The 13726-nt window shown below is 42.9% G+C and overlaps 1 protein-coding gene across 2 annotated transcripts in view; it reads right to left on the bottom strand.

Annotated features, from left to right (window-relative positions):
- efna5b (ephrin-A5b) overlaps positions 1–13726 on the bottom strand; it is a 113924-nt gene that overhangs the window by 20896 nt on the left and 79302 nt on the right. For both annotated transcript variants that reach the window (XM_033619855.2, XM_033619856.2), the window contains exon 2: positions 7306–7598. In XM_033619855.2, the coding sequence (XP_033475746.1) occupies positions 7306–7598 (293 nt within the window). The remainder of the gene's footprint in view (positions 1–7305; positions 7599–13726) is intronic.

The raw sequence follows: 13726 nt of genomic DNA, 5'->3' as shown, positions 1-13726 counted from the left end.
CATGACTTGACACAGGAGAAGTTTCAGTTGGCTCCAATCTGCAACCTCACTGCTAGATATCACTGAATCCTAAATACTTTTAAATAGTCAGGTTTAAATGAAAATGCAGCTGTATTGAGCATACAGCTGGATAAATGAGACTAGGATCATGCTGCACAAGTTTTACGAGAATTTGTGAATGAGTGTTTCGGTATAGGGCGGCACAGTAGTACAGTGGTTGGCAATGTTAGCAATGTCGCCGCACAGCAAGAGAGCCCCCAGGTTCAAATCCAGGGTAGGGGGTTTCAACCTGGGGCGACTGCTCTGAGACAAAAGGGAGGCTGGACTTCCCCTAAAATTTCCTAGAAGAAATGGTCAAATATGCACTATTGAATTTACATTAAAATAAGAATTTACACTGCATTTAATGTGCGCTAGGATGCGTTTAAACATCAGCTGTTTATCACCAGTTTTCAATCGCGACCTCCCAGTCAAACATTCTTGTGTCAGCACGGTGGACGCGGAGCCTCCAAGCATTCCTATGAGACAACGCTGAGCAGGTTTTTTTCATACAGCAAAGCGAGACGGTCATTGGATAAATGCGACAAAATCGTCACTTCCAGGAAGGCTCAGCTTCCCTGGGACCCAATGGAGCGGTAGGCGGGAGAGGACGCTGTATGCATGATGATTGGAGGAATTGTCTATAAGGCTGAACCCCTTTGTGATTGACAGTGCTTTGGAAATGCACACCAGCATCAGCGAGTGGAGTCTTCTGACAGAGTACCGTTAGGAGTTCCTGATTTCCATAAGCGATATAGCTCATTTTCACTGTTTGTACACAATTCAGGTGTTTAAACTCATCTGAAAACCTTTGAGGTGTGTTTTGCTGTGGTTCTATGGCATAAGTGTGGTTGAAAAATGGCTTCAATTAAATGATCCTTTTATAAGTTACTGCCTCGCTACAATATGACAAATTTTATGATGTAAACTTAAAGTGAGCTTCCCCTGTTTGAAAGACCAGCAGCCGCCACTGGTTCGAACCCCGGTGTGGGGTAGCCCCTCGGTGCAGAGTTAGCATGTCTCCCCTTGTCAGTGTGGGTTTTCTCCGGGTTCTCTGGCTTCCTCCCACAGTCCAAAGACATGCAGACATGACTCTAAATTGCCCGTAGGTGTGAATGTGAATGGTTGTCTGTCTCTATGTGTCAGCCCTGCGATAGTCTGGTGACCTGTCCAGTGTATACCCCATCTATTGCCCAATGTCAGGTGAGATGGGGTCCAGCACCCCCTCGACCCCCAACAGGATAAGCGGTTACCGAAAATGAATGAATTAATGTTTTCTAGTTTTGCTGTTGTTAAACATGGCCCCCTTTTATCCCACTTAATCAAAAACTTTCTTCACTTTTGGATTCTTCGTTCACTGGGGAGGCATGCGAGAAAATCAAGGTTTTCCTCACGCATTCAACTCAAAATTGGATAAATGACTGAAATACAAATTATTTTTCTGTGTGTGATGTACACCTTTAACAAGCAAACATCAAGCGAGGAACAAAGAGCTTCACTTCTTCACTCAGTCCAGTCACTTTGTGAAATGGTAGAGACAGAAGATCACAAAGGAATTCTTTAAACCATCTAATTATGTGAAGTTACTGTGAGCGTGGAGAAAACCCCATAAAACAAACCTGACAAGCAGTTGGACCTAGTTTGGTGTTAATGAACTGTGTATGTAAGCATGCAGCACACACAGGAAATTGAACTTGAAAAATCTGTCTGAAACATTTACTCCAACTCAAATGACCAGAAGCTGCAGTTGATGCTTTGCAGCCCTGCTGGTGTGCTGTGGTGCTCAGTTTACTCTTTTAAGAAAAGATTAGAGATAAAAGATTGGAGATATTAAAGTCTAAGCCAGTGTTTTTAATTTATTTTTGACATCTTAACTTCTGAATATTTATAATAATAGTATGTTAAGCCAAAACGTAATCCCCGAGAAAATCACAGTAATTAGGTTACTCTTTTGAAAAATTCCCTGTTGTGATCGAATTTTCCAGCATGTTTACTTATCCCTCAGTCAGAAAGTTGTATTTATCGCTGAATTCTTATGATTAAAGGAGAATAAAAATGATGTAACCCAGTGCAACCTGAAAGGTCGTGTGTTTCCACTGCTAGGGCGTGAGGAAGACTCCCTCCTGGTGATGGTGATGATGATGGTAGTGCTAGAAACAGATGTTAGAGATAAATTGGCAGGTGTAGTAATGTAACTACCTCTCTCCCTCCCTCAATCCTCCTCCATCAGATCTACATTCTGTCCTCTACAGAGACTGTCCAATCCATCAGCAGCCATCTCCCCCTGCTACTTACGGACATTCAGGCCGGACACAATGGCAGTGGGAAATCACATGTCAGACGACTTCATGGTAGATGACTTTAATATCCGCCACAGTAGCCAGAGAGGCTATACGCTAGAATCATTCAATAGCCAATGAAGCCGCGGGCCACTAAACCAATATGGCGTGCAACAGCAGAATGGATGTGTTCCATGGAAGCCCTGTCGGTCGCAGTGTAATTTAATCCAGCCCTTAGGACAAGCATCTCTCAACAGAAATGGAAAAAAATATATATGTTAGAAATAGGGACTTGAGGGAGTGGATGAATTGTATAACCCCTCACTAACCCCCATCTACGCTCACAACTTCTGAGACTTCCATTTTTCCCCTTGCTCATTTAGTATGACTGTCAATTCAAATTGGCTATAAAAGCAAAGGAAAATCTGGTTACTTTTTAACAGACGAATGGCCAAACACCTGGTTGCTGAAAGGCCTCTGGAAAGGATCTTTGCCTATTTGTTTTGAGGACAAGCTTGAGAGAAAAAAAACACCTACTCACCACGGAAACAACAGCAAACATCAGGGAGGTGCTCTTTGTTTTGTTTTTTTACACTCCGGTCTCTTAACTCTTAAATGTAACAGAGCAAAGAGGCAGAGCGAAACACATGAAATGAATAAAGGACAGAAGTCTTGGCTGGCTGTCAGGTTAACTGCTTCATATAAAGGTGCCAATTTAGAAAACAGATCTCAGCGTGTAGGGCTCGGCTCAGCTACGCTCCCGACTCTTTCAACGCTGTCTCGGAGAAGAAGGAGAAACACAAAGACACGGGGGTTTGACAGCCACCTAGAGCTGCATTAACACCACAGGCCAAATTTTACAGATAAACAGAAACAAGTATAGTATAACCAGCAGCGTTTAGCAGGAGGGTGTTAACTGTCAAAACTGACACCCCCTCGCTGAGAAGGAATTTATATAGTTTTTCTCATACATCGTCCCACAAAGTGCAAAGTGCCTTTAAACTTTTCCTCCAACAGCTGAAGCAATAATGCATCACACTGCGTGATATTGCACTAATGCCACCAATATGAGAACATAACCATGCTTCCTATTTTGTAATATCAGCGTATCCCTGTGACAAATGTGTTTTGTGTGGCGACTGCGCCTACTGACAGTGACTCCTCCGTGTAGTCAGTGGTGGGAGGACAAACTCAACTCAATTCCACTCTATCACCTTGCTTTGATAAAACCTAATTTCCCAAGGGCTTCAACTTCAGATGAACTCAGTTAGGCTCAGTTTCTACGCCAAGAAGCAGACAACTTAACATCTAACGCGAGCTGAATAAGAGCATAACATAATGCAGAGAGGAGGGCACTCCTTTTTGAGGGATACAGTATATTGTGCAGCAGGGGAAGTGAGGTATTACTTTCAAACTGTCTCAATTTAACTCCCCCGTGAATTCCATTGCCATTTTTGGGAAGAGTTCTCCACGAGCGATGAGAGCGGCGTGAAAAGCTTGGCTGACAGCACAGCATGAAAGCGTCTACGAGGATCACTGTAATGCCACTCTCAAAGCTCTGTGGTGAAGTTGTGAAAACATGGGTTAGGAGAAGTGTGTGCGCGTCTCTATCTCACTCGGGCTGTTGTATAGAAAAAACATTAGGTCAGGAAAGGGCCATCGAGGTTTGTAATTCATGTCAAGTTAAGGTATTTTTCTGTGAATGCATGTGGGGTTTTTGTTCAGCTTTTGAAATCATACCACACAACATCGTAGTGCTTCTGTTATTGATATGGAAATAACATAGAGATTAGCTTTGACAGCAAAACTGCAGCTCCATGATATGAAACTACTGTTACTGCTCTGTACTGTGTGTGCAGATGGGTGATAAATTAAAGGAAAAGCCTAACACCTTACTAAAGCCGTGCTGCCATATGAACTCCAGACACTGTCTGAGGTGCCCTTTCACACATGTAGCACACAACACAGTCTCGTCTGTGTCAGACGCTTTCTCACCTACTAGAAATACTGCATTTGGTTTAGGTGAGGGATGCAGTAGACAGGACATGACGCAAAAAGTATGTGTTTTGTTGATGTAGCCGATTCATAATTTGATCATAAACAACCGAGTTTATTGATATTCCTTGAATTTATCTCATGATTTTCACTGGAGATGTTTCAAAACCTGGCGCCCTGGTGGCGCAATGTTAAGCACTGTTGCCTCACAGCAACAGGTTCGACAGGTTCCTGGTTCGACATGGGGAGTTTGAACCAGGAACCCTCTTGCTGTGACTTTCCCTGGAGTGGGGGAGCCCCTCTGTGCGGATTTTGCATGTTCTCCCTGTGTCAGCGTGGGTTTTCTCCTCCCACAGTCCAAAGACATGCAGGTTAATTGGTGACTCTAAATTGCCCATAGGTGTGAATGTGAGTGTGAATGGTTGTCTGTCTCTATCAGTACATTTACATGCAGCATGAGAAAATCAAATTATTGGCTTAGTCTGACTGAAACCGGACTTTTAAATACATGTAAACAGCTTAGTCCGACTGAAATTGGACTATCCATAGCTCGACGAACACACCTAGGTAATTCAATTGAAAACTGAACTATTGCTGCATGTATCCACTTATTTTATATTATATTTTCATTTAAAAAAGTTTCTGAACAAGAACCGGAACTAGTTCAGTACACACTATACTAAAAAGGACACAGCGCCGCCTATCAAGACGGAGTCAGACGTACTTGGTCAGAAATTCGATTTTCTCTTCTGCGTGTATACTTAAACAAGACGAGAAGTTTGACTTGACTGATTACTGACTACTGCGTGCACGTAAACATACTGTATGTGTCAGCCCTGTGATATTCTGGCGACCTGTCCAGGGTGTACCCCACGTTTCGCCCAACATCAGCTGGGATAGGCTCCAGCCCCAATGACACTAACAGGATAAGCCATTAGGGAAAATAAATGAATGAGTAAAAGAAAAACAGCTGTATACTACTAACCCTGTATGGGTGTAAAATGATTGCTATCATTGTGTGGCAGGGCTCAGATTTGTAAAACAAGAACAGTATACAGAGAATGAATGCCACAGATATTTCTTTTAATTTGACTGGAATAAAAACCAATAACATGAATAATTAATAACAATTTCTTTACATTTTAAATGAAAATACTTGTGCCACCCTGGATGGACTTTCCAGTGTGAAATATTGCCAAATTGCTGACATTTTGCGAGAGGCTAATATTACACTGTTTACCAGAAATCAGTTCTTCTTTGCTGCTCTCAAACAGTAGCTGTCATTGATTGCACAAATTGGTGTGTAGTCTACTGTTTTAGAGTGATGAAGAAGAATTGATTTTCAGGGAAAACTGCTGTGAAGCTGCTTTAAAGGCCCAGTGTGTAAAATGGGTTGAAAACAGTGACATCAGTGGTCAAATTCTAGATTGCAGGGCTCACTCGTTCACCCCTCCCGTCGGGTAAATGACGGTGGCCTCGTAGGGACAAAAAGCCTTGCGCACGAGTTTTTCAGGAGTAGGTCTATCTAGCGACGAGGTGAATGTTTATTTAGAAATCTAAGCCATGTTACGATATTGTAACGAATCCCTCACGAGCAGGAGACCAGAGGAGCGTTCGGGAAAAAGGCCCGTTTATTTGAGCATTCCAGAAACTCCGGTAACACTCCACTCCGTCCCAAACTCTGACTCTTCTAGCGTAACAGACACACTTCATAACTTTACACACATACTCGTTTACCATACTGAGTGGGGACCCCCTCCCCTCTCTGCTCCGCCAATCTCCAGCCCGCACACTGACTGACAGCGTAGCTGGTAAACAGAGTTCAGCTGTTTATTTAGCCTAGCGATATCTCCGGACTAGTAGCTGCAATGGACGACTCTGAACGCGATTTTGAAGAGTTTCTTGTAGCGGACACAGACCCAGAGCCATACCTGTTTGAGCCGGAGCATACAGATGAGGAACTCCATGTGTTTGATGCTGAGCGGGTGAGAAGAGAGGCTGAATGCACAGAATGGGAATCAGTGCTACTGCTACCATCGTTGGGGAGATATATCATCAGGAGGAAAAGCGCCACAGAGAGTGCATCACAAGGAGTGAAGTTGCGTCTCCTTTTCCTGGCAGATGACGGTTCGGGTTCATTCTCTCCTGTTGCGTGGTAAGTGTGGTCCATTCGCAAACTTTATAACTAAAAAAACTTTTCACTACTCTCTATCGACGAACTACTAACACTCTCTGCTGTTTCTTCCTCCTTCTTCCTTCCTTCCGCTGTCTTCTTCGTTGGTTCATTTATACACGCGAAACGCGTTCTCTGGCTGGCTGGATTGTCCACTCGGTCTGCCATAGATACATGGCGGCGCAAGATGGCGACCTCTCTAAAGCAAGGCCCTTGCTATACATATATATATATATATATATATAAAAGCATAATTATAAGGCTACGAAAACCAAACAAATTTTATTTTATAGCGATCATACACTTGTATAAACATATTAATGGGTAGAATATTCAGATTCAGATTCAGATTGACAATAAACCATGCCAAATATTACACACTGGCCCTTTAAAGGTTATTAATAAATTACATGATATTGGATTGGTGCATAGACTCACATATTCCCAGATAACCGATCCAGTATTTTAGGCAGTATCGGAGACATTTCCAATACTTGCATGGGTTTTGGATCAACTCTAATTCAACGATGGCCTTTACCGACAGAAGTTATTGAATCTTGTCATATCACCAGCTAGACATTTTGTTGGTGTCTTTGTGTAAATGACTCCTCCTCTTCATCCTAAGTCTGTTAAACATTCGATCCAACTAATTTGGACATTTGCATTCTCACATTTAGCTCCTCCTGGTAATGTCTAGATGCATTCAGTGATGCGATGCATGTGTGAAAGGGGCTTAAGACACTTCCCGTTAACTTGTCCCCCATCTGTATGTATGTATGTATGTATGTTGTGTAGAAAGCACTCATGATGGAGACTCACAGATGTAGTAGTATTCTCTGCCCGGTCTGAACTCAAAGCCCAAGGAGAAGGGAGTGAAGAGCTGGAACTTCTCTGAAAACTTGAGCGGTCCGTTCGGGGAGTGCGGCCTGTTGCACTCCCAGCGTTTGAAGCCCTTGGCGGTGTGGTCGCACGTGCTGTAGCCGTCGTAGTTAACCATGTAGAGGACATAGCGCTCCGTCCGCTCCTCAGGCACTGTGTCTTCATAGTGAGGACAGTAGACATCGAGGTAGTCGTTTATGCACACATCGATGTGGTAGTCTCCACGATGGAACCTGGTTGTAAAAGAGAAGAGAGGAGAGACAGGAAAGGGTTAACTTTTAAATATTTCTGCAGGTATGTTACTTAGACAAATCTGCGTGTTGACGCGTCAACGTTGCTTCACTTATCACGGATAAAAGGCTGTTTGAGCAGGTTTGATGTCTTGGCACTCTTTCAATGTTGTGTGGAAATTTACAAGCACCAGCGCTCTCATCTTCTGGCTTCAATAAATTTGGGTGGGTTGGTTTATCTATAAATCTATCATTGCAGCAGATATTTACTCACACATACACACATCTGCCTTCCCAATGACAGCAAACTCAAGACTCCCAAGTCTGAGAAAATATACTCACAAGAAAACAGTTTTGGGTCTCTTAAGGAGAAAAAGACATATTTTCTTGAGGATTTTTTCCCGTTAAAAACAAAAACATACACACAGACAAGCAAAATGATCGCAGGGATGCAGGACGGTCCAGACAGTAAATGTCATGAAGGGAAAAATACCACAGCCTGGCTGTCTCTGAGGGCTGTGCGGTGAGGCATCTTTACAACTGCAATGATCTAGAACAGGCCACACAGGGTCAGAGGGCTTCAATACATACAGGCAGATTCATCAAAAGGCCACACACTGTCACAAGCCCCCGTCTACACACATACACACACACTCACACAATTTCCTCTCTGCTGCCCATAAAATAGCTCCCTCACCTGTGGATTTCTCACAGCTACCAAAATTAGACAGCAATTGCGTTGTGAGTTTCTGGCCGGGTCTTGGATGCTACGACCTTAACCTCAGGGATCACAGGGGGTCTCATTGAGAAAACACTGAGCACCTGTAAACTTGCTAGGGATGCCCTCAATTTAGCACACACACTCAAAACGCTCTCCCGGCAGCGATGCAAGCCACAGAGTTGCACACACAGCTGGTGTCACTGACTCATTTCACCCAGAAGCCAGGTGGTGCGAGTTTATAATTGAGACCCAGTCTTTAGTGGTGTAAGTGCACAACCTGACGAGAGTTCTGACAGAACTTTTAATTGAAAACCGCCACTGCTGTCTATAAGAGGGGCTCCTCACGTTCCAGAATGCACAAGGGGCAAAGCGTATAACAGGCTAAAATAATTTTTATCCCAAGGTCTCTGGGGCCTCAGGATTAGCATAGTGAATAAGTATACACACAGCATGATGACCTCTTTCTCTCGCCACTTAGTTTTGTGAGTTAGTGTACTAATCTGTCCTTTTTCCACTTCCCTACGATGGAGAGGAGGTCATGTAGCTCAGGTCCTATCTGTTTGGTGACGTTGGGAAATTGCTTGACAGATACTGTATTATGACTGTTAGTTACATGACATCTATTGTCATGTGTGTATGTCTCTTCGTCCAGGGAAAGGGATCCGTCCTCTGTTGCCCTTCCTACAGTGTCCTCCATTTCTTTTCTTGTTAAGGGTTATATGAGGGAGTTTTTCGTTATCTGAATTGAAGCTCCAAGGGCTGACATAGCTCAATGCAACATACAGACACAGATGAAGCCTTCTGTCCATACACCGTGTTAATTTCATTTGTATTTGTGCACGTTTCGTGAAAGCCTGCGGATACGCACAAAATGCAGCAGTAGCACTTGTGATCTTCTGGACAGGGAAGTGTAGAATAAGCGAGATTCAAGCATAGGGCATGAGGAAGATGTTTTAAAAATTGCGGAACAGAACGGATAGTGAGGAAAGAGAATTATCCATCCACATGTTGTGATGTATTTAATGGCCTCGAAGACCACCGCTGTCTCTGTTAAAAGGTACATTATTACGACCTTCTCCACCATCAGCATGCTTGTTGTTGTCAGAAAGGTATGACTCTGCAATCTTGTGCCATCTATTGGCTGTATCTATGCCAACATAAAGGAGACATAAAAGTATGTGGGCAGCGCTGAAAGGAACATTTCTATCTTTGTATAAAGGGAGTGTAAATGAGTCTTATGAATGAGGGGGTGAAATGCTGTATGGTCAGATTTCCGATTATAGATATTGGGCTATACAAATAAAACTGACTTGACTTTTCTGAAGCCCTCATGCACAAAATGCCCATTATGTCGTAAAGGTTTTGTACAGGAAGCAACAATTCAGCAAGTGAGCTTCAATAGAGAGACAATTCTTGCATTCTTGCACTTGGTCTAAAAATACCAGAGGAATCTTCAGATGCTGATGAAAATACTATGCTGCACAATAGCATAAAAACGTCTGTACTTTTCTTTATCCTCCTGTTCCCCCTCAATGTCTTCCCACCCACTTATTTGCTTTATCTATTCAAAACTACAGCGCTGCTTGTTATCTCAATGTGATGTTTGAGAGTTTTGATTCTAAAGAATGGATTTTCTGAGATCAAATTGCTTTACATGCGACGAAAACGCTTATCCTGCTTGGCTGCGTTTGCCTCAATCTGCGGTGCGTCTAGACAAACTACACTGAATTACAATCACAATGCAAACCAGACCACTTGTTTTGAAGATCAAATAGCAATTTGAGCAAAATCTGCTTTCGGGCGCCTTCTCTTGTCACTTAATTCGTGTTGCTATTTCGAATGATTAATGTAACAATCAAGCGACAAATCGAACCACAGCCATTTCTCATTAATGTGATCATGTGTGTCTGCGGATTCTGCTCTGTCTATTTATTTATGTGCGAGTGTGTATGTGAGAATGCGCTAGCATGAAATGTTGCTTTTCTGTGTTTACCCGTGTAGGGTAAATACCACTGTGAGGGTGTTTACAACCAAGGCATGGAGTAGCTCATCTGTAACATCTCATTTAAAACATGTCTGTGGAGGTCCAGGAAGAGCCATGCATCTCCCTCACTGCTTTAAAATGTCACTGACTTAATGGTCACATCCTCCCATCCGCTCGCCCCAGCGTGTGTATGTGTGTGGGTTAAAGTGTACTGTGTGTGAGAGAGAAAAGAATGAGTGTGTGTGTATGTATGTGCATGTCTCTGTATGTGTGTGTGTGTGTGTGTGATGTTTCAGCTGCCCTTCTCTCCCTGCCTCAGCAGTCAGAATAGTGGCTCGTGGCCCTGACTGCAAATGAAGCAGAGGATGTTTGGGTGAGTGAGCACATAAAAGGGACAGAACAGGCATTTGTAACATGTAACACACTCACTCACACACATACATGCAACAAACACACGCCCAGTACACACCTCCACGCGCACACATACACGCCCACGCAGATACATTAGGTTTGTGTTATCAGCTCAGTGAGCTCCCTGGCACATTGGCAAAGGAACAGCAGTGAGACAGCCAGAAGCTGCTAATGGCACCGAGTGAGAAAGAGAGCGATGGTGAGAAACAGACAGGGTGGGAGAGAGAAAGGGACCTGGTTCCAAAAGAAGGTGAGGGAATACAAAAAAACAGGCAGCAAGACTGAATAATGCAGATAGTATTGCAAGGCTCCCAGTGAATCCAAGTCTTTGCGGGAGTTATTCAACCATGCATTTATCATTTAAGCAGATTCTACTAAAACTGTATGTGTATGACATGACTGTGTTCGCAGCCAGAGCTGTAAATTTTTCTCCGAGTCTATTCGGTGCAGGATCACCGCTAAGATGTCTCCCGGAAAACTTCTTGTATTTTGTAGAAAGCTGTGTTTATTGTCCTTATAAAAACCCCGTTATCAAGGGACTAATGTGGGAGTTTTAGATGCGGCTGGCGTCTTGTTTATAGCGATGGTAGCTTTAATCGGCTGCTGCTGTTCTATAAACAGTCCCCACTCTTCAGCAGAGAGAGGAAACAGTTCTTCACCGTGAAACGGACGTGTGTTGTTCAAACATACATCAGTCTCTGTATAGGAAACAGGAGGACCAAGAGGTTTCACCAATGGAATGTAAATCAAGGCTGCGCTCTGTGAGAATCCCAAAGAGTGAAATATTAGCAGGAGAGATGGTACAGTAACACTCGGGTCAATAGGAGAGAGTAATTGCAAAGATACTGCCGGATCAACTAATTCAGTGGGCACAAAAGAAAATGTAAATTAAAGCTGCATCAAAACTGGCTGTTTTGTGCGTTTGTGTCAGCGATATATTGTGTCTGAAGTGCGTGTCCAGAATAATTATACATTTACTCAGTGTTTAAAGGCATGCTGTTTAGTCATTGCCAGTTACAGTACTGTACAGCCCAAGAATGTCCCAAACATAGTAAAAGAAGCAATACAGTTGAAGCACACTTCTAGTGGGTCATACATGATGACAGAGAGGGATTACGTTTGTATGAGTCTATACATTGTTTTTCCAGGATGATCCTGCATAGTAATCTAATGACAATCAATTAATAAATTAAATATCATTAAAAGTTCAGTGTGTTGGGGAATATATTGGCAGAGGCAGAATATAATATCCATAGCTATGTTTTCTTTTAGCTGCATAATCCCCTGAAAATAAGAATTATTGTATTTTCGTTAACTTAGAGTGAGCAGTTGATGTCTACATATGGAGCGAGACCTCTTCCACAGGGTTGGCCATGAGGATTATGGTAGCCCAGAATGGAAAAACCACACGCTGGCTCTAGACAGTACCATTTTCATATTGGCCATATAAACGTAAGTACTATATCGTAGGCAACTGGACTTGCTTGTGTTTCTTGAAGACATTTCGCCTCTCATCCAAGAAGCTTCTTCAGTTCTAAATGACTGGTACAGAGTTGCAGGCTATAAACCCTGTGTGGGTGAGAACGTCTTCAAGAAACGCAAGCAAGTCCAGTTGCCTACGATATAGCACTTACAATTACCGTGATCTGGATGACTGAGAATCTCCACCGACATATTGGCCATATAGCTCACCTATATTTTGGCACAGGGGAAGAGTTATAGTTGGTGGCAATCTGCAGACCTCACTGCTAGATGCCACTAAATCCTACACACTAGACCAGTGGTTCCCAACTGGTGGGTCATGGTCCAGAAGTGGGTCAGTGACTTGCAAATGTGTCAAGTTTGTAAAAAAAAAAAAAAAAACCCATTCTATTTTTAGGTATGGAGAATTTCTGGCATAGAGCTTTTATTTTGAAGTGCCGTTTCCTGCTGTACTAACGAACAGCTACTTGACAGAAACAGCTAACTAGCTTGATGATGTGGCCAACCACTATTATGACGCTGAATGTATTAAACTGCGTGGACCTTGAACCAATGATGAAGGAGAAAGCTAGACCCCGGGTCTGAACCAGTTGGGAACCACTGCACCAGACCTGCGAGCCAATTAAAAATGTAATTTCTCTATTATGTCTTTAAACTTAAAATAAATGTTAAACTTTTGTTGGTTGTTGTTGAGCTCTAACACAACGACTCCCCCACCTGATACTGTGTACGAAAGAAGGTCGAAGCAATGTGCAACACACAACAACTGGCCAATCAGAGGTGTTGTTGCTGCTCCATTGGACCCCATTTAATTTGTACTGTAGGTAACACACTGCTTATGGCTTTAAGCTAAAGAGAATGGAATCTAAATTGAAGTAATTAGAAAACTTTAAGCTTTAAAACAGACAGACACATTAGCAAATAAAATAAGTGCTAATTTAACTGATAAATATACAATGCTTTTTTAAAAAATGTATCACTTTAATAGACGTTTTATTAATATATATGTAATAGCAAGTTCGGTGGCACACTACAGAATCCATAAAGTTCTAGCTTACGTGTTTATTCCCATTATGTTCCTACAGCGCGAGCCAAAAGCTGGTACAAATCACATAAGAAATAGTCCAGATGGAGTTGGCGCTGAGTTGCCCTCACTCCTCCGGCAATGCCACACACTTGAACACGCTCCACCCAACCACCACAATCACTCCCTATTTTACGACATACTAATGGCAACATCATGAGCGACAATCTTTTCCATTCTTGTGAGTAAAGACTAGCAGCTGAGAGTGGCAGCGGAGGCCTTCTCGCAGTAAAATAGGTAATTAAGGAGCAAAGTTGGATGGAAGGCTAATTGTCAAACGGTGATAATTACATGTCTTTGTTATGCCACAGCTGTCCCAGCGAGCTGTGGGTCACAACACAAAGCCAGGGAAATCAGCTGGACACAGAGCGTGGGTGCATATGTGTGTGTGCGTGTGTGTGTGTGTGTGAGTCAGTGAGTAAGTGAGTGAGTGAGAAAGAGAGGGAGAT

This window comes from Epinephelus lanceolatus, chromosome 9 (genome assembly GCF_041903045.1).
Source record: "Epinephelus lanceolatus isolate andai-2023 chromosome 9, ASM4190304v1, whole genome shotgun sequence".
NCBI lineage: Eukaryota > Metazoa > Chordata > Actinopteri > Perciformes > Serranidae > Epinephelus > Epinephelus lanceolatus.
This window is presented reverse-complemented; position numbering and strand designations above follow the sequence as displayed.